Source organism: Eretmochelys imbricata, chromosome 2 (genome assembly GCF_965152235.1).
Source record: "Eretmochelys imbricata isolate rEreImb1 chromosome 2, rEreImb1.hap1, whole genome shotgun sequence".
Taxonomy (NCBI): domain Eukaryota; kingdom Metazoa; phylum Chordata; order Testudines; family Cheloniidae; genus Eretmochelys; species Eretmochelys imbricata.
In genome coordinates, this window is record NC_135573.1 from 5648199 (window position 1) to 5669093 (window position 20895).

Below are 20895 nucleotides of genomic sequence, written 5' to 3' on the forward strand. Positions count from 1 at the left end.
AGGGACGTGAGACTCAAGCTCCTGCTGTCACCTTCCCCCTCCAGGGTTAGTTTCCTGACCTTCCTTCTCTCTTCTCTTTTTTATTCCGTGCTTTTCGCCTGCTGGCTGAGCTGGCCAAATCTACGCCACCTTTTGCAACGCCACTGCGAGCCTGTGACCATTAAGACAAGCTGAGAGCAATGCAACCCCGCCCCCCAAATCTAAATCAGACTCTGATAGCATCAGTAGCTCCAAACCATCTACACTAACCGTTACTCTTTTCCCCAGGAAGAACAGCGACCACCCCCTCTAAAAAACAGCGAAGCAGAGGCCTCTCTCTGTATAAAAGGCTCCATACAGCTCAAGGAAAAGGGAATAAGGGGTGTGGGTTGTTCCCAGTGTTGCCAACCCCAAATGCTCAAAAATGATAAGTCAGGCTCACCAAAAATCATGAGACTGGCTTTAAAATCATGACATGATGTAAAGCTACCAGATTTGGGGTTCTCTTTATTTGCCTTCCACCTTTGGAGCCTTTCGGGTGCCCTGGGGTCACGTTTTGAAACTTTCTCCACAGCCACGAGGGCTTGAAACTTGCTTTTTCTTTAAGGATGTAAATCATCCCATCTCCACCTGAGTCCAGGAGCTGGGACTTTAAGGAAAACAATAATCATCATGAGACTCATCAACGCTGAGTTTCATAGCGTCCAAGGCTGGAAAGGGACCATTGTGGTCATCTCATCTAACACAGGCCAGAGAAGTTCCTTGAAAAAATTCCTAAGGATTATCCTTTAGAAAAATATCCAACCTTGATTTAAAAATGGCCAGTGATGGAGAATCCAATATGGCCCTTGGTACATTGTCCAGTGGTTAATTCTCTTCACTCTTAAATATTTACACCTTATCTCCAGTACAGTAAAAGCCTTTACAGGTAACACTTTAGATCTCAAATGCTTTAACTGTTTTTCCCCTGTCTTTTCTGTCTTTAATAAAAGGTTGAATAGATGTGAATGACGGTTGTTACAATCGCAGTCAGCGGTGGTCGCTTGATGTGGACATTCCAAAGGAGCCTTGTGGAGGCACCTTAAAAAACTGGCTGTAAGTAACTTGCCAAGAGTCACCCAGGAAATCTGTGGTGGAGAAGACAATCAACGATGGTCTCACAAGTTCCAGACCAGCATTCTAGCCACTGGCTCACACCAAAGATTTGATTTGCCTACCTGAAGAGGAAGGGCTGAGGAGGTAGCATGTACAAATAATGCACAATCCAAAGGGATAGCCCTGTTTGCTACTCCGTAACACTGGTCCTGGCTTTTATATGCAGAAAAACAGCTGTTCGGGCACAGGTGAGCTGTGGAGATTTTGTAGCCTGTTGAGGTGGCCTTAGAAAGAAAAAGGTGGAGAACCCCTGGGTTAGATATTGAGAAAGTGAAAGTTGCAATGGCTGGATTTAAACCATGGATAAATAAGAGATATTGCAAAGAATGTGATGAAGGTCTAGGTGCTGGCCAGGAACTAAAGAAGGTCCTCCCCATGTATGTATGAAATGTTTATAGTGGTCTTTTTGTTTGGAGCATTAACTGCAGCATGTGAGAATTCCTTTGGGTGATCAGATGTCCCAATTTTATAGGGACAGTCCCTACAAAAGTTTTTTAGAGTTTTAGAGTTGGAGTTTTTTCTTTTAAAGGTGCCTATTAACCCCCACCTCCATCCCGATTTTTCACACTTGCTATCTGATCACCCTAGAATCCCTTCTCTTGTCACAGGTCCTTATGCATGGCAGACTCTTCCCTGAACTGATTTGTAAGGTTGCAGCCTCTCCACCTTCCAGGCCCATTGCTGCCACAGCACCTACAATTCGCTAGCCAGTTTGCGATGGCTTGGCTGAGCGGTGGCTGGCAGTTCCGGAAGAGAGAACAGCTCTCGACCCCCAAGCCTGCCCACACATGACCACAAGCCGACACCACTTGTGACCAGCGGCCGAATTGTGGGACATCTGGTTTTTGTTGCACGTTGTGCTGTAATTGATTAGGATGGTTATTAACTATGAAGCCTATTGTTAGGGATGTTTACTCACTCTGTCAAACAAATAGATCAGCAGGAGTCATGCCCAGTGGTGAAAGCTGGAGTCAGTAGCCAGGAGTTGGAGCCAAGGGTCAAAGACTGGTTACTTGGAGTGAGACAAGGAAGGAAGGAGAAGCTGCTCCGCTTAATAGCCAGTCTGCTGACTCTTCCCACCAATGGGGCGGGGTAGCCAATCAGGCAGCCTACTGCAGGCCAGCTCATGTGCTCATTAAGTTGCCCAGAGACTGGCCCTGCTGCAGGCCCTGAGTCAGTCGGTTACAGAAAAAAGGAAGGTCCTAGTCCAGGGGCTTGGGGATTTTGGGAGAGGGTCCCTGCCAGGGGTATCAGGTGGAGGGAGATGTAGAGAAAGAGGAGAGTCCCCGCTTCATCTGCCCCCAAATTCTACTAATGCTTCCCCTGGCCCCAATGCAATCAATGCTGCTGCCCCCCACCCCAAGTCAATTAAGTGGGATGAGCCCTACCCGAGGGCTCTTCTATTGCTGTCGCTGCCCTTGCCCCCCTTAGTAGCTCCTCCAGCATCATCCCTGTGCCCTGATCGGGGTCCCTGGTGCTACCGTAATTTAAATCTTAAATAGCTCACCCAAGAAACTACACTAAAGTTGCAAAGTCAAACACTCGAAAACTAGCAAATGCCAGGTAGGTGTTTACTTGCCCTAGCAACTTAATTCTGCCCCCTGTGTGACCATCCCTGGATGTACTGAATGAGGCACTTGTCCTTTGGGGAAAAACCCTGGGGTGCCAGTAGCATGCCAGGTGTGCTGTGACTTGGAGGCAAGCAGTGTAGATGCTAGCCCTGGTGGGTCCCAGTAACCGCTCTGAGGCATGGCTACGGGAAAGGGTATTTTACTAGGCCTGGCAGGAAAGGGAAGGTTGCAAATACCCTTTGTGCAGTTACAGTTCACAGTGAGCAAGAGCAGTTCTTGTTTGAGTCCCTGGGACAGTCCACTCAAGTCAGGTCTCTTCAGACCGAGTGCATGGGGTCCCTCTCCAGGCCAGTCCCTATTCAAGCAAATAGGAGCTCTGAAGTTTCCAGGCCAGGCTCAGTTAGTGTCTCTCATTGGGGCCCCTCTGCACTGGCTCCTTGCCCAGCTACTGCTGGTCCCCCGTAAGCCCCACACAGACCAGCACCCGTCTGCAATGCCCAGCATGCACAGCCTGTTCCACACCTAGCTCTGCAGACAGTTCTTTGCATCCCACTTCTCTGCAGCTCCTGGTCAGCCATGCGGCTGCTGCCTCCCAAAAGAGCCCCATCATTTTCAGCTCAGGGTCCTTCCTCCTAGCTGGCTTGGAGAAAGGGGAGCGCTGTGGGGAAGGGACTGATGGGAGTTGTAGTCCCCTGGCGTAGCAGGTTCATCACACCTAACTTTCGCGTGCTTGAGTTTGCAAAGTAAATAAAGGAAAAGTCACAGGAACCCATTTTAATGGACAAGCCTCAGGCAACAGAAATACAGAGGCCAGTCCCACTGCCCCCGGTAATTCAGCACTAAATAATAATACATGATGAGAGAACTGTGGAAACCTCATATTCTGGGGCATTTTAAACCAGACTGGAGAAAGCCAAGAGAAGGATGCAGTCTCTTGGGAAGGAAATGGGTTTAAATTAGGGGTTCTCGCCCAAGCTGGGGTTTGACAATGTTCTGTGGGAACACGTCGATTTGGCCGAAACTTCTGAGAGAAACCGGCCTGACTTCCTGCCCACTCACCACCCATCTCCTCAGCAGCCCGCCTGGAGGGAAGTATGGGAACTGGGGTTCCCCAAATCCCTGAGCATCCATCTCCCCAGGCTGTCTCCTTCCCCATCCCTGATGTAGCTGTCTGCCTCCGTGGTTCTCCTGACTCCCTACCTGGTGGGCTGTCCCGCTCCCTGGAGCCCCATGCTCGCTGGCTCCCCGGGTGCTGCCTGGGGACCGCTGGGCTGCCTGACTCTCCTCACCGCTGGCTCCCCAGACAGCCAGCTTCCTGGTCTGCCCAACAATTCCCACCTGCCCTGCTCCTTGCAACTCCTTGCTGCCTGTCTTCCCATCCGCCTGCCTGGCAGGCTGCCGCACTCCTTGAGCTCCCCAATTCCCAGTGCTGCCTGCTTCCCGCTTTGCGGGGCTGCCCTGCTCCTTGGTGCCTTGGGCTGCACAGCCAGCTGGGCCGATGGGGAGTCAGGCAGCTGGAGGCATCATGGAGCCAGGGCAGTCCAGCAGCCTGCCAGGCCAGGAGGTAGGTGGCCTAGGGTGCTGGGAGATTTGGGACAGAAAGATTTATCACCAACTGGAACTTTTTCAGAGGATGGAGCTTCTCTGTACTGGCCAGCTGCACTGGTGATCCTCATCCCTCTCTCTGTGCCTAGAAGGCAGGGAGCGGGGTCCCCACCCTATTTGCTGTTGGAACCCGGTATAGAAAAGGTTAAGAATCACTGGATTAGACAATAGAGTAGGGATTTTCCATCGCTGGTGTCTGGCTTATTCAGTGTATTAACCATCTCCTTGTGCAAAAGCTTTTGGCACAGGAATGCTTTAGTGCTCATGCATTTCCTCCTCCTTCCAGACTGCAGCGGGGAAATGAAACCAAACACAATTACATTTCCTGGGGCACTGCATTCTGTTAAGACTCTGAGCCTTGTTTCCTCTGGCTGCTCTTGAACTAAGAAAAAAAAACACGTAAGCAAACTCCCCTGCACATCCCACACCCAGCCATCAATCTTCTGTCTCCTCCCCGCTAACTCACAGTCTTTGCATGCACTGCCTTCACAGGTAAACACCAAGATCCTCCTTTATAACCAGCCCCCCAAGAAGCAGCTTCCCTTCTGCCCACACTGTGACGGCAGGCCGAAGATGAAGGCTTTTCTTCTCGCCCTGCTGGTGGCGGTTCTGTGTGTGGAGCAAGGTGAGATGCTGCTCATGATTCCTCTGTGCCAGACAAAGAGCCAGGGAAGCGGCTAGAAATGGCAGGGGCAGAGGGGGATTTTTGCAGCACCGTGGGCAAAGATTCTACCTTTAAGTGGGAGCTGGCACTTCTGCAAACCTCCCTTTGCAGCCAGCCGCTTGGTCCTGCGAAGCAACGGCTGGTGCGTTGGCTGTCTTTTGAGCACTAGCTTGTGTGGATGTAATAAAAATAGCTCAGTGCAGGCATAGCAAATTTTCTCCATTTCATGATGCTTAGGGGGATGCAGTGCTCTGGATGCAAGAGAGAGCACAGTTCTGTGGATCTGAGCTCCTTCCAACAGCAGCATGTCTTGAGAGGCCTAGAGGGGGATGAGCGGGGGCTGACTAGCCCTAGAGACAGGTCTAGTCGTCTCTTAAAGAAATCTTTTATACGGTTATCCTCTGAGCCAGGCTCTTTTACTCAGGGCGATCAGTGCTTCTCAGCATTGCTTTCGTGCAACCACAACTTTTGCAAGTTCTTCTACTGTGGTCAGCTAAAAATATAAGGGTCTGATTGATCCCAGATACAGTGGAGTAAATCAGGAGTAACTGCACTGAATTCAATTAAGCTGGTGCAGTGGAACATCGGCACAAGTGAGATCAGACTCAGGCCCTACGATCTTACGATGCTGTGGTGGAATCCAGTAATATGGGATGGGGGTCACAGCAGTAGGTTCCGGTTGGAGGGGCCACTGGTTGATTCTTAATGGAGGATAAATTTTACTCCTCCAACTCTTCCTGAGCTCATCTGGTTTTAAAAATAAGGAGGTCTGGGGAGGTTTGATACTTGGTTGGGAGACCTCCAGGGATAAAAGGTGTTTGTGGAACAGGCTTTTATTTATTTATTTATTTGCCACTAAATCCTAGGAAGAACAGGCTCGGTTATTAACCAGTGAATGTTCACTTGTTCGAAGATTTCCCCATTTATATGCTCCCAGATGTTGTTGTCTTTTGATTGTCTATACAAATGTATTATCCCCCTCTCTTACTGTTTACTCACATTAATGTACATAAATAAGTCACCCCAAGACCTGCACCGGGTGCCAGGGTAAACTACAGCCTGAGCCCAAGGGAACTGACCAGCTCCAGCCACCTGGGTTTCTGGTTCTGTGGGGTCCACACTGAGAAAGAACTAGTTGGTTTCTCACTGTTCTTAAGATGATCTTAGCTGCCCCCTCTAGATACTCGCTCTGGATTCCATGCCGAAGTATTTAAGCCCATCATGATGTGTGTTATTTTCCGAGTCCCAGTTTGTATGTGATCAAATTAAGCCCAGAGCATGAGAGAAATCTGCTGGCCTCTGTGCCTGGACAATAGACACCCTTTGCCAGGCAAATGGGATTATTGCAGATAGCTTTGTCCCCAGAGCTTTGCTCTCAATATTCCTTTTGCCATATAAGGAGCCTCTCCCAAGAAACTCCCTTTGCTTTAGCTGGCTACACATTAACCTGCCTTGAAGACATCAAGTGGTGTTTGAGTGTCAAGTACTGGGCTGTTGAAGGAGAGCAGTGGTTGCCTGGAGAACACAGACAGAGCTGGCGTGGGCAGTAACGGCCTGACCCAAAGCCCAGTGATGTCAGCGGGAGTCTTTCCACTGACTGCACTGGGCTTTGGGTCGGGGTTTGAAAGCCTTGGCTGAGCTCTGCTCTTTGCAAGGTCAGATTGCACAGGTTTTATCTAAGGCAGTGGTTCTCAAAGCCGGTGCGGCCGCTGTTCAGGGAAAGCCCCTGGCAGGCTGGACCGGTTTGTTTACCTGTCGCGTCCGCAGGTTCGGCCGATCGCAACTCCCACTGGCCGTGGTTCACCGCTCCAGGCCAATGGGGGCTGCGGGAAGGACGGCCAGCACGTACTTTGGCCCACACCGCCTCTCGCAGCCCCATTGGCCTGGAGCGGCGAACCACGGCCAGTGGGAGCCATGATCAGCCGAACCTGCGGACGTGGCAGGTAAACAAACCGGTCCGGCCCGCCAGGGGCTTTCCCTGAACAAGCAGGGGACGAGCTTAGATCAGTGGTTCTCAAAGGCATTTCCTAAGGGCTGTAAAAAGAAAAGGAGTACTTGTGGCACCTTAGAGATTAACAAATTTATTTGAGCATAAGCTTTCATGAGCTACAGCTCACTTCATTGGATGCATGCAGTGGAAAATACAGTGGGGAGATTTTATATACACAGAGAACATGAAACAATGGGTGTTCCCATACAGACTGTAACGAGAGTGATCCGGTAAGGTGAGCTATTACCAGCAGGAGAGGGGAAAAAAACCCAAAAAACAAAAAAACTTCTGTAGTGATATCTTGTCAACTGCTGGAAATGGCCCACCTTGATTATCACTACAAAAGGGTTTTTTTTTCCCCCTCTCCTGCTGGTTATAGCTCACCTTACCTGATCACTCTCATTACAGTGTGTATGGTAACACCCATTGTTCCATGTCCTCTGTGTATATAAATCTCCCCACTGTATTTTCCACTGAATGCATCCGATGAAGTGAGCTGTAGCTCACGAAAGCTTATGCTCAAATAAATTGGTTAGTCTCTAAGGTGCCACAAGTCCTCCCTTTCTTTTTGCGGATACAGACTAACACGGCTGCTACTTTGAAACCTAAGGGCTGTGTTGTATCTCAGGAGTTCGTCAGCATCTCTAGTAGCTGAGCACCAAAAGCTTCTTCCCCTGGCAAATAGTTCCATCATCTGATTGGTGGCAATTGGTTTTTGCGCTTGCATTGCTTAGGTTCTTTGTTCTGTAGTTTCAATCTCAGCCTCCTTAAATAATTCCTCCCTCTTCATTATGTTTTCTATTATTAGCTATTTTTCAGGAGCCCATTGTTTCTGTTTTTTCTCTGTAATGTACTTACTCGTACTGGCATTTGACTTGGTGCCGTGTGAGATTTTGATGAAAAAACTAGACTGACAGAACATTAGCATGGCACACACTGACTACGGCCACGTCTACCCTGGCGCGCTTACAGTGGCAAGGCTGTACCGATGCAGCTGTGCCTCGGTACGATCTCTCGTGTGGCTGCTGTATGCCGACCGGACAGAGCTCTCCCGCTGACAGAATTAAACCACCCGCAATACGTGGTTGCAGTTATGTTGGCGGGTGAGTGACATAGCACTGTCCACACTAGCAGTTAGGTCGGTGTAACTGATGTCTCTCCAGGAGGGATGGGGGGCTGTTTTTTCACACCTGTGAGTGGCGTAAATTTTGCCGACGTAAGTGGTAGTGTAGACCTGGCCTAAAAGCTGGCTCGCTGATAGGTGTCGCAATGTAACTGTCAATGGGGAATTGTCAATGAGTGGGTGTGTCTCCAGTGGGATCCTGCAGGGATCTTGGCCCTATGCTATTTAACATTTTTATCAGTGACCTGGAAGAAAACAACGTCATCACTGATAAATTTACAGGTGACAGAAAAACTAGGGGAGTGGTAAATAATGAAGAGCTCAGGTCACTGATCGAGAGCAATCTGGATTGCTTGGTAAGCTGGGCGCAAGCAAACAATCTGTGTTTTAATATGGCTAAATGTAAAGGTATACATCTAGGGACAAAAATGTCGGCCATATTTACAGGAGGGGGGACTCTCCCTGGAAAGCAGTGACTCTGAAAAAGCTTTGTGGTGCCATGGTGGATAATCTGCTGAACATGAGCTCCCAGTGTGACCCTGTGGCCAAAAGGGGTAATATCCCACAGTGTTGTAAATTGCACCTAGCTACTCAACATGAGTATTTGGAATTACGAAAAAAAATCATTTTCACTCCTCTTTAACCGTGTTTGCCAGCGTAGCTCTGGGAGAGGGGGTGGAGCTGGGTTCTATTCTGGCTCACACATCCTCAGAATTGTTGTGTGATCATAAAATGGTTATTAGTGAGAGGAAGGATGGTCTGGTTGATCAGGCACTAGAGTAGTTTTGAGAGACCTAGGTTTAAATTCCTGTTCTGCTACAAACTTCCTGCATGTCCATGGGCAAGTTACTTAGCCTCGCTGTGTCTCAGTTTCTTCATATGTAAAAACATATGTAAAACATATGTAAAAACAGGGGTGTTGTGAGGATAAATACATTAAAAATTCTGAGATACTCAGCTGCTATGGTATTGGGGGGGCTGTATAAGAACCTGAGCTAGATTAGTGGTGATGAGTAAACAGGAATGATCCAGGCTAAATTTGTGGCACTGTTGGAATGCAAACTGAACTAAGATCATCTGCCCTAGAATCACCGAGGGACAATCAATGTGGAATCTCTGTGATGCCATTTGTACTGACTCAGAATTGAACCATCAAATTAATTCATTAATTCGTGGGCTCCTCGGAGGATTGTGCCATCTGAGGCTGTGTCAATGGGAGGCTTTCCTCTTGTAGCCTATAGGATTAACCTGCTTGCTTGCATATATATATATATATATATATATATATATATATATATATATATATATATATATATATATATATAATTTCTTATAGTTTAAGTATTTGATGTATTGTAATAGGTTTATACATTTATATTAAAAATAAGTTTTTTAATAGTTAAGGCTGTAATGCAAAAGACCTACAGGCCATATCCTGTATGTTAAGCTAAGGCAAAGTTAGCATATCTGTATTAAGACCTTTTACCCAGAAAGCAAAGTTGACTTATATCTTCTTACCTAAACAGCGAAGACCTTTTATCTAGACCAATAGACAATGGAAGAATGGCATAGGGGTTTTTTTCAATGTTGTAGCCACAGACGTAACAGGTACACCACAAGGAAACTTATGTGCGTATGTACATGTCATCAGTACGCACATACATACTAGCCTATGGAGTAAGCATCCCCTAACATTTTGTCGGTGAGAAATGAAATTTGGGGATAGGAGGAAGGATTTCCGGCACTTGTGCCCTATAAAAGAGGTGACCCCCCTCACTAGAGAATTCTTTTTCTACTCTATCTCTATTCCTCTTCCTCTTCTATTCTATTCTGTCTACTATGACTACTACTATTAGTAGGCTATACTTGTTCTTCTTAAACTTTAAGTTTCAAGGGAACTAGGCTAAGCTTGGTTTTCCTTCGTTTTATTCTTAGTTTGTTTATTAGGTTTTAATTTTAAGTTTAAGTTAGTCAAGTAAACCCTAAGTTAGTTTTAATACCACTTGGTATTAGTTTCTTCTGAGCACTGCATCTCTCACTCAATAATTAAAAAACCTGAATCGCAAGGCTGGTCCTGTGTCTCTTACCACCAGGTTATCAAGGAAGGGTGTGATTACAGTAACTCCTCACTTAATGTCCTCCCACTTAACATTGTTTCAAGGTTATGTCACTGTTCAATTAGGGAACATGCTCGTTTAAAGTTGTGCAATGCTCCCTTATAATGTCATTTGGCTGCCTGTTCTTTCCAGTGCTTGTAAGATGCTGTGGAAGAGCAGCGACTTTACAAGGGAGCATTGCACAACTTCCTGTTCTCCGCCTCCTCCCTCTCTCTCCCAGGGCTTCCCCCACCACCAAACAGTGCTTAGGACTCTCTGGGAGGGAGGGGCAGGAGCGGGGAAGCACTGTGTCTCCACTCCTCCCCTCCCTCCCAGAAAGTCCTAAGTGCTGCCAAACACCTGTTTGGTGGCGCTTAGGACTTTGGCGGTGGGGAAGGAGCAGGGATGCAGCGTGCTCAGGAGAGGAGGTGGAGTGCGGGGGGCAAGAGGTGGGCCTGGAGTGGAGCAGGGACGGGAAGAGGCGGGCCTGGAGCATCCCCCAGCAATGTCGGCACCTATTCTTCTCTGGGGAAGCTGCTGCTGTGAAGGTGCTTCCTAGCATCCTTGCCTGCAGCGGGCTGTGCCTGTGTGGGGTAAGCCAGGGGCACTTCCCAACCACAGTCCAGTACAGTACTGTACACTAGATAATGCCTTTTGTCTGCCCCCCCAAAATTTCCTTGGAACCTAACCCCCCACATTTACATGAAATCTTATGGGAAAATTGGATTCGTTTAACATCGTTTCACTTAAAGTTGCATTTTTCAGGAACATAACTACAACATTAAGTGAGAAGTTACTGTATATTAACCAAAGCTTTGTCGCATATAATACTATATTATCATATGTATCTTTTGAATAGCAGTAATGCAATTGTAACTTTGTAACTCTTGAGTATTTTACCATTTACTTACTATTATTGATTTTAATAAAAAGTCTTTAAGGCTATATCTGTCTCAGTGTAAGCTTCCTGTCCTACCCCCGAGGGTCGTTTGTAAAGTCTGTGAAGCCTGATTCGGGACAAGAACTTTTATCTTCTGATCAAACAGATTGGTGAGCCTAAAACCCATACTATCAATATTAATAATTAATTATTGTTAATATTAATTAACTAAATTAAATAGAATTAAATTGATAAATTAATATTATTAGTACACCCTAAATCAGGCTACAGACTGGCAAGCCAGCCAGGAGACTCGAGGAGTGTGTGACAGGAATTTTCAGGGATTCTAGACATCCTTAGACCCCTGAGAATCTCACCTGAGGCATAAGTAAAGAGTTAAAGTTACAGAGAGTTAGAGCGCAAGATTTTATGGCTTGCTAACTCACTCTTAAGAACACAGGAACCTGATTTCCTGTGGCTGCGGCTCGGCAGCAATCCAGTGTTTCCTGTCTGTGCTGTGGTTTGACTTAGAGTTTTATTTTGGAGGTTTTGAATTTAATCTTGCAAGATAAAGTAATAGTGTTATTATTTTAAAAGTGATATGTGCCTTTTAAGGGGCTTTGTTAAAGGTTGAAGTTATAACGAATGGTACCAATAAGATATTAGCAGTAGTATCGGGCCTGATGACCCACACTAGTGGTGGCGGGGGAGTTGATAAATATATGTATTAATTACTGCCAAGAGGCCGCAGTAACTCAGAACTTGTACAGTTCCTCAGTCCCCACAACTCTCCCGGGCTGCACCTCTGATCTGTCTGCCTCAGTGTTTCCCAGCTGTTTGGCAGGTCCTGACAGAGGGAAAGACCTCTCAATCAACAACGAGCCATCGAGGGAAGAGAGGGGAATGTGCCCCCACGCCTCTATCATTTACTTGGGACTTATTAAACTAGTTGTAAAAACCGGTTTGGGGTATAGTGAAGGGACACCTTCAGTTACAGAGTAAAAACAGCAGAGTGTTCATTATAATTTATTACATAAGCTAGTGAAATTTTAGAATTCAAATGAGTTCTATGTTACGTGTTAAGGTAACTGGAGCAAGGGCAAGAGTAGAGTCTGTTGAAGTTGCCCACAGTCTGGCTTTAGAAAACTTTGCCAGAAAATACAGTCAGGAACATGGAGATGGTTTAGAACAGCTGAGGAATAGCAAGATGATATCTGAGCATTGTAACCCTTGGGTTTTGTGAGTGAGGTATTTGATGTAGAAACAAAGCAGAAAAAAAAAAGAAAGGCTAAACTGGTAAAGGAAATAGCTGTTAAATGTCTGCTCGTAGCTTATAGTTCGCTGGGAAAGAAATTAAATAAAAAAATTAGAGTTACTCAGGAAAGCCCAGCAAACTTTGGATGCCAGCTTAAAATCACTGGACAGCTATACATCAGACCTTGGTCAGCTGTTAAAAAGAATCAAAGAGTTGAAAAAAATAGAAGATGTGTTAGAGGAGGATAAAGAATCGGTTCCCACCCCTATTGGCATGGTGGAACTGATGGAGACAAAAAAATCTGCAGGGCCAATTACTAGAAGTAGGGTGAGAGAATTAGCTCAGGCTAATATAGTACCTTTAGAAGTGGAATTGGAGATTAAGTCTCAGGAGCCACAGGGAGAGTCAAAAGAGGAAGTTAGAAGCGCAGAAGCTACCAGCAGTCTGCAGACAGGGAAAGGAAGTCCCAGGGTGGCACCAGAGGAGGCGGAGTTCAGTGTCATCATAGAGGAGGCGATTAGTAATGTAAAATGGCTCTGCATCCAAGAGTGCTAAAGGAGTTGGCGGATGTGGACTCCGCCAATTGGAAGGCATGAGATGCACTGTCCTAGGGATGGGGGTTCCACAACCACCACTCCCAAGAGAAGGAGGCGGGTGGTGGTGGTCAGGGACTCTCTCCTCAGGGGGACTGAGTCATCTATCTGCCACCCCGACCGGGAAAACCGAGAAGTCAGCTGCTTGCCAGGAGCTAAGATTCGCGATGTGACGGAGAGACTGCCGAGACTCATCAAGCCCTCGGATCGCTACCCCTTCCTGCTTCTCCACGTGAGCACCAATGATACTGCCAAGAATGACCTTGAGTGGATCACTGCGGACTACGTGGCTCTGGGAAGAAGGATAAAGGAGTTTGAGGTGCAAGTGGTGTTCTCATCCATCCTCCCCGTGGAGGGAAAAGGCCTGGGTAGAGACCGTTGAATGGTGGAAGTCAACGAATGGCCATGCAGGTGGTATCAGAGAGAAGGCTTTGGATTCTTTGACCATGGGATGGTGTTCCATGAAGGAGGAGTGCTAGGCAGAGATGGGCTCCACCTAACGAAGAGAGGGAAGAGCATCTTCGCAAGCAGGCTGGCTAACCTAGTAAGGAGGGCTTTAAACTAGGTTCACCGGGGGAAGGAGACCAAAGCCCTGAGGTAAGTGGGGAAGTGGGATACCGGGAGGAAGCAGGAGCGCGCGAGAGGGCAGGGCTCCTGCCTCATACTGAGAATGAGGGGCGATTAGTGGGTTATCTTAAGTGCCTATACACAAATGCACGAAGCCTGGGAAACAAGCAGGGAGAACTGGAAGTCCTGGCAAAGTCAAGGAATTATGATGTGATTGGAATAACAGAGACTTGGTGGGATAACTCACATGGCTGGAGTACTGTCATGGATGGATATAAGCTGTTCAGGAAGGACAGGCAGGGCAGAAAAGGTGGGGGAGTTGCATTGTATTCAAGAGAGCAGTATGACTGCTCAGACCTCCGGTATGAAACTGCAGAAAAACCTGATAGTCTCTGGATTAAGTTTAGAAGTGTGAGCAACAAGGGTGATGTCGTGGTGGGAGTCTACTATAGACCACCGGACCAGGGGATGAGGTGGACGAGGCTTTCTTCCGGCAGCTCGCAGAAGCTACTAGATCGCACGCCCTGGTTCTCATGGGAGACTTCAATCACCCTGATATCTGCTGAGAGAGCAATACAGCGGTGCACAGACAATCCAGGAAGTTTTTGGAAAATGTAGGGGACAATTTCCTGGTGCAAGTGCTGGACAAACCAACTAGGGGCAGAGTTCTTTTTGACCTGCTGCTCACAAACTGGGAAGAATTAGTAGGGGAAGCAAAAGTGGTGGGAACCTGGGAGGCAGTGATCATGAGATGGTCGAGTTCAGGATCCTGACACAAGGAAGAAAGGAAAACAGCAGAATACGGACCCTGGACTTCAGAAAAGCAGACTTTGACTCCCTCAGGTAACTGATGAGCAAGATCCCCTGGGAGAATAACATGAGGGGGAAAGGAGTCCAGGAGAGCTGGCGGTATTTTAAAGAATCCTTATTGAGGTTACAGGGACAAACCATCCCGATATGTAGAAAGAATAGTTCATATAGCAGGCGACCAGCTTGGCTTCACAGTGAAATCCTTGCTGATCTTAAATACAAAAAAGAAGCTTACAAGAAGTGGAAGATTGGACAAATGACCAGGGATGAGTATAAAAATATTGCTCAGGCATGCAGGAGTGAAATCAGGAAGGCCAAATCACACCTGGAGTTGCAGCTAGCAAGAGATGTTAAGAGTAACAAGAAGGGTTTCTTCAGGTATGTTAGCAACAAGAAGAAAGTCAAGGAAAGTGTGGGCCCCTTACTGAATGAGGGAGGCAAGCTAGTGACACATGATGTGGAAAAAGCTAATGTACTCAATGCTTTTTTTGCCTCTGTCTTCACGAACAAGGTCAGCTCCCAGACTGCTGCACTGGGCAGCACAGCATGGGGAGGAGGTGACCAGCCCTCTGTGGAGAAAGAAGTGGTTCGGGACTATTTAGAAAAGCTGGACGAGCACAAGTCCATGGGGCTGGATGCGTTGCATCCGAGAGTGCTAAAGGAGTTGGCGGATGTGATTGCAGAGCCATTGGCCATTATCTTTGAAAACTCATGGCGATCTGCTCCAACACCGATCCGCTCTGCTTCAACTCCTCCAAACCGCTCTCTGCTCCAACACCAATCTGCTCTGCTTCAACTCCTTTCCTTGTCTGATTGAAGCAGGGGGGTTTTATCATGTGACTGGTTTCAGGTGTTTTAATTGGCGTCAGGTGCTTTAATTAATTTATAGCAAACTTTCTTCCCTCTACAGGGAATAAGGCTCCCTTCTGACACTCTCCTGCTTTGAAGAGCGGTGGGCGCTGTCAGAGGTTCTCTGCTCGGTGACCCCGTCCGGTTCCCTCCGTCTGACCCTTTGATTGAGGGGAAGAGCGAGAGACCCCAGCCCCAGCCGTTGCCGCTGTGGATACCATCATCACTGTCACCTAGGAGAGGTCCTATCACACGTGGGTGTACGTCCCCCCCACCCCCAAACTGCCCACCCCGCAGCCATGCCCATCTTGTCGGGCACTCTCAGGAGAGGAATAATCGGTGACACTGGGCGTGGCACTAGGTAACTCGATGGGGTGGAAGACCATGAGTGTCGAGGAAGCCCCCCCGCTCTAGGCCACCAGGTAACTCAGGAGGGTGGAAGACCATGAGTGTCGAGGAAGCCCCTCCGCTCTGGGCCCAGGCTAGCCTGAACACTTCTCCCTCCTGAAGTCTGCTGTGTTATACCTTGTGTTTGCTTTTGTTTTGTTGCATAGTTTTGCTTTATCCTTTTTGGTGATTCTTTGTAAGTGTTACACAAATACAATTCTTTTCTGCTTCAAAAAAACAAAACAAAAACAAAAAACACTCTCCTGCTGCCCTCTGGCCATGCTGTATCACAACTGTTACAATCCCATAAAGCCAGATAGCATAGTTGTCTGAGCACGTAGAACAGAACACACCAACACAAAAAAATGGACCATTAGACTCAACCCAGGACTTATCCACAAAAAGAGCAATGTTTACTGTTTATAATATGCGTGACATAACCCTACTATTTAATAAAACCCAACGTAAAATTAATCAGCTCATTGCTTTAAATAATAATCAGCACAGGAATCAACATTTAGGAAAGGAAATTATATCCTCTGCATATGGAAAATATGTCGTAAATGCAATCACTGATGCATTACGATCCTTAAAATTGAAAAACGTTATAAATAAGCAACTATTAAGTTGGTACTGTCCCAAGTGACAATGTCATGTAGGACTGTCTCAAAATCAATGAAATTTTACACCTACTGCTTCCCCCTTATCCACTCAGCTGGTAACCTTGTCAAAGAAGGAGATTAGGTGGGTTTGGCATGATTTGATCTTGAGAAGCCCATGCTGGTTTTTCCTTATGCTCCTGTCTGTACCATTCTCGCTTTGGAAAGGAACGTGCTGAGAAAGTATTTACAAATGGGTGTCACGGAGGGCATTGGGGGAACTTTTCAGAGGCATAAATAGCAGTTGGGTGCCCAGCTGTCATTTCTGCCTTTGAAAATTCCTGCCCCCCGCGTGTGGGTCTAATCCTGAATCCGTAATCGATGCACAGGAAAAACTATCGCGGGGTTCAATGAGAGTTCGGCCTGAAATAGTGGCTGAGAACATCAGGATATGGTCCATTTTGATGCTCATTAGCAGCAGGTGACAGGGAAGAGGACTGTCGACCAGGAACAAATAACATATTCCTGCACACCTCTAACATGGGCTGTGTTTTCCTTTTGCAGCTCACTCGCTGATGTGCTTCACCTGTAACGAAAAGTCCTCCAACTGGGCTTGTCTGGCACCAGCTATATGTCCCAGTGATGCAAACTACTGTGTGACCACCTATCTTGGTGCAGGAATTGGTAAGCTTGGGCATGCTCTGTCTATTGTCTTTCCATAGCGTTTTCCCAGATGACGTGCTGCTCCAGTTCCAGATCAGTAGGTTTTCTTTCCTCCTTCTGCTGGAAGGATGGGACATTGCTGATGTGGAACTGGGGAATCAGTCCTTGAAACCGAATGGTAGGCGCAGCCGAGGGAGTGACTCAGAGGAGAGCACCGCAGGCAATGTCAGGCTTCCTGTACGCCAATGGGGGGGACTCCATATCTACCCCTCCAGCCTTGGCTGAAGTCCTGAAATGAGGCTCTTTATAGCCCAGTCCTGCAGATGCTCCCCAGCAGTGGGTGCTCCCCAGCTGAGGTGGGCGAGGGCTGGGACTGAGTTCCCACCTGCTCCTCAGCGGCCCTGCAGGGGCTGCCATGGGTGTCAAAGGGAAGGAGGCTGCCTGCCTGAGTGGCTGCCAGCCTTGAATGGCGCAAGGGAGCAGTTAGAAAGGGCTCAGTGGATCCTCTGCTTCTCAGCAGTGGTTCTCAGGGAAGCAGCCTCCTCTGCTCTGCTGCATTCTTGTAGCATCGAGCCCACCCCCCTTTCCCTCCGGTTTGTTGGGGGGAAAAGATGGCTGCCTTTGTCCCTGGACCGCAGGGGAAAGGACGTCTCCCAGCTGTGCCCCTCCTGCGCCCGATTGCACCCAGTGGCAATTATACACAAGTGGAAATGTCGTTGCCAGCCTCTGCATTTTGAGCGGACTGTGAGTAGCCAGTTCCTGGGGAGGCTCACTGATACTACTTGCCCTGTGGTTCAGTTAACAAAAGGAGTGGCAGGCTATTGAGTTGTGCAGGGAACTCGCCCAGGGGATGAGAATGTTAGGCTCTGGTAGAGGCCTCCCTACAGGATGGGGGAGCAGGCAGATACCGGACACAGTGTTGGTATATAATACTCTAAATATTTGTATTGATTACAATATAAACCCCACTCGCTCCACATTCACAATCCTTTCATGCTACACCAGAATCAGAAGATCCGAAGGACATCCCAACGGCCAGTCGAAATTCAGTCCGATCACAAGGCGTGGGCAGGCCGCCATAATCCAAGACATTCCATTTCCCCCAATTCTTGCATAACTGCAGAGCTGGTGTTATTCCCTTCCTGTTAATTCTTTCTATTCCCCACGGACATAAGTTGTTTTTGCGCAGACAATTCTTGACCGCTCATAACCGTGACTCCTTGCTTCAGCTGCCAACACTCAACTCACGCCTTCATGTCAAATACACAGCATTTATACTGGGCCCATATGGCCTATCGCGTGTTACAACATATACATCACAACAAGAGCAGCTGGATGGCAGGCAGCTGTAACTGCCCTGCATAACTGACATTATGGGCCTTGCTTTCCCAGTCTGGCCTCCTTTCACGCCTGCGGAAGCCATGCGATGGTTTAAGCACCAAACATCTCACGTGCTGGTGCAAGGTTCCGCTATTGGCATGTGCAAGTGAGAGAATTTGCACGCTCCAATCCCAGTGCCTGGCTGTTTGTGCATGGACAAAAGGAGGCCGGGTTGAAGCCTTTTTGGGTATATTGGTGTCTGCTGCTTAACGAGCTCTGCTGTGACCTAGCTACTACCAGCTCTTTAAAGCACTGAGGCTCAAGAGCAGGAGACAGGACTCAGTCACCTCTGTGCTGCGTCCCCACAGCCCCCACTGAACTCCCAAAGCCCTGTCCCAGCATGCAGTGGGCAGTGTGACAATCTGGAATGGATTCTCAGGGTTCATTGGCTGTTCCCTTGTCCTGGCCAGGAATCTGAAGGGGATGTTCCCAGATTATTACGTACGGGTCTGTAACTGCTAGGAAGAGACTAGTGCTGTTTTCATGGTATATAATAGCAGTAGTGACCTCTAACGGCTGGGCATTCACTGGCAGAGATCAGGCTGTGAGGCCATTAACTGCTGAGAAATGGCCTCCTCATCTCAGGATTGATTAGCTACATCGGTACAATTATCTCCTTTGCAGAGCTAAGGAGCTCCTGTCCGAACTCTGGGAAACATTTTAATCTTGAGTCTCTTTCTCTTGTTTCTTTTTCCGGTACAGGCGGACATTCTGGGCAGAGCATCTCCAAGGGGTGTGCTTCAGTTTGCCCCAGCTTTGGGATAAACATAGGGATACTAGCCGCCTCTGTTTCCTGCTGCAGTTCATTTTTGTGCAACATCAGCGGGGCCAGCAGCGTGAAAGTCAGCTACTCGGTGCTGGCCATGGCGATCTTGGCCAGCTTCGTCTATATCAGGGCCGGACTGTGATCGGGTCAGGAAAAAATAACTTGATGCCCTGAAGAACCTGCTCCGGCTTCTCCAACAAGACACCAAACCCCTTTCTGTGCAAAGCTATACTGGGGTTACCGATGGTGCCCTTTCTTCCAACTCTGTCTCAGATCCCATTAGACAATACCTGCCCTCTTGCCGTTCACAAGGAAATCCTGCTGCTGTCACTGGGTGCCCCTCTGTGCCTCTCAGCAGATCTGGATGGCTGCTCCCATGGGTTTGGGTGCAGGAAGCCTGGGAAGCTCAAATGAACAGTGCTGCCCCACTGGGGAGATGCCCGCTTGCTCTCCTGCCCCATCAGGAAATGGTGGATAATGTTGGCAGGGTTTCTGCTTTTATACCTGTAGTCCCAGTTGATAGGGCTGATTAAAAAAAAAAGGTCAGAGCTCACCAGAATATGTTTATCCCAAACCACCTCCAAAGCGGAATACTTAAAGACCCCTGCCTCTTGCTACTGCAGAGACATTTCCCATCCACGTCACGCTAGGGATCAGCGCCAGACTGAGTGCCGGGAAGGCATGATCCAAAAACAGACCTCAGACACATTCACCCCTGGTTGGATTCTGGCTTTTTACATTGTTTTCTTTATTCTGCTCCTTGGATGACTTTTCTTATGTAAAATGAATGCAGTGCTCGCACCGTGAGCATCACACCTGAATAAACACGTTCCCGTTCTTGCCTGATCCCAGATGTATTGTGTGTCTGTTTGCTGGAAAAACGGGGTGTGTGAGATGCCCTTAGCCGAAAGATCCACTCATGGGTGCAGCACAACTGCTCCCTGGGACAGCGGCTCTGTGGTTCTCATCAGCGCCCTCTCTCTTGACACTTTTCATCCTAACACAGACCTTTACCTCCCATGCCTGCCCCCATACCCCCTCCAGTATGGGCCCTCATGAACGAACACTTGAGATGATTATTCACCTGTTCTTCCCAGCTGTGGTAGCTGTAACTTGTCCCACCGACCAGATGCTGCCTTGTATCGTTTTAATCCCTCAAAGCCCTTTCGGATTCAGTCCGTATGACTGAGGTTGGACAGGATAAAGCGTGAGTCTAGTCACCCATAGACGTGTCATATGGGACTGGAGCAAATGCTATGGGAGCAAAACCGCTGCGGGGTCAGTCTGTAGGTTAGTTATTAGCGTCTCTCCGATTCCTGCCTTCCATCGTCAGTGAGTGGTGATGGAAAACCCTGCGGCTCTGTTTAAAAACAGCCATCAGAGCAAGCTCCTTTAACTCCTTATCGTCATTCCAGAGCGCCCCCATGCGGGCAGGTGTGGTGTTGCAGGCGAGCCCTTACTTTGTTTCCCCCTCACCCAGGGTAGTGGCAAGTCCAAACAGCCTGTTAAATGTTAAACAGCACCCCCTAGGGTAGGGTGTCATTTGTGAACAGAAAAGCCCAGGCAGAACATCAACAAAACTTTCACCCCAACATCCCGGCGGGTGATTAGGTCATTTTAGTCCATGTCCCCCACCTGAGTGCTATGTTCTCCTCTGCCCAGGCTCTTCCCCCGGGGTGCCCTTGGTTCCAGTCTCTGCCCTGGGGTTGTGCCTCTTGCCCCTGCTGGAGAAACGTCCTTCTCTGGAGCCAGCACGTCTTGGAAGTCCGTCCACTGGGACCCTTCTCCAGGGAAAGCAGGTGATCCATATGAGGCCGGGCTTCCAGCCTGTGTCTGGGCGACCACTGGTTGAGACCAGGTCCTTTTGGGTGCCTGCAGACTGCCGCCCTCTATCTAGGAGGTGCCCGTCTCCATGAGCTCCTCTGAGAGGCTCGCTGTCCTGATGGGTTCCCCAGAGAGCCCT

The 20895-nt window shown here is 48.2% G+C and overlaps 1 protein-coding gene across 1 annotated transcript; it reads left to right on the top strand.

Annotated features, from left to right (window-relative positions):
- The first annotated feature begins 4775 nt into the window (after positions 1-4775).
- On the top strand, positions 4776-19778 carry LOC144260261 (lymphocyte antigen 6E-like). Its single transcript, XM_077808817.1, has 3 exons — positions 4776-4935; positions 16688-16807; positions 18869-19778. Exons 1-3 carry the CDS (start codon positions 4884-4886, stop codon positions 19072-19074), a joined length of 378 nt encoding a protein of 125 aa, XP_077664943.1. The 5' UTR covers positions 4776-4883; the 3' UTR covers positions 19075-19778.
- The last annotated feature ends 1117 nt before the right edge of the window (positions 19779-20895 follow it).

Excerpts from the sequence above, each read along its gene's own strand:
- LOC144260261 (XM_077808817.1), top strand. The coding sequence starts at position 4,884 with ATGAAGGCTTTTCTTCTCGCCCTGCTGGTGGCGGTTCTGTGTGTGGAG. Across the intron at positions 4,936-16,687 it reads GGTTCTGTGTGTGGAGCAAG|CTCACTCGCTGATGTGCTTC; the intron begins GTGAGATGCTGC and ends TTCCTTTTGCAG. Across the intron at positions 16,808-18,868 it reads CTATCTTGGTGCAGGAATTG|GCGGACATTCTGGGCAGAGC; the intron begins GTAAGCTTGGGC and ends TTTCCGGTACAG.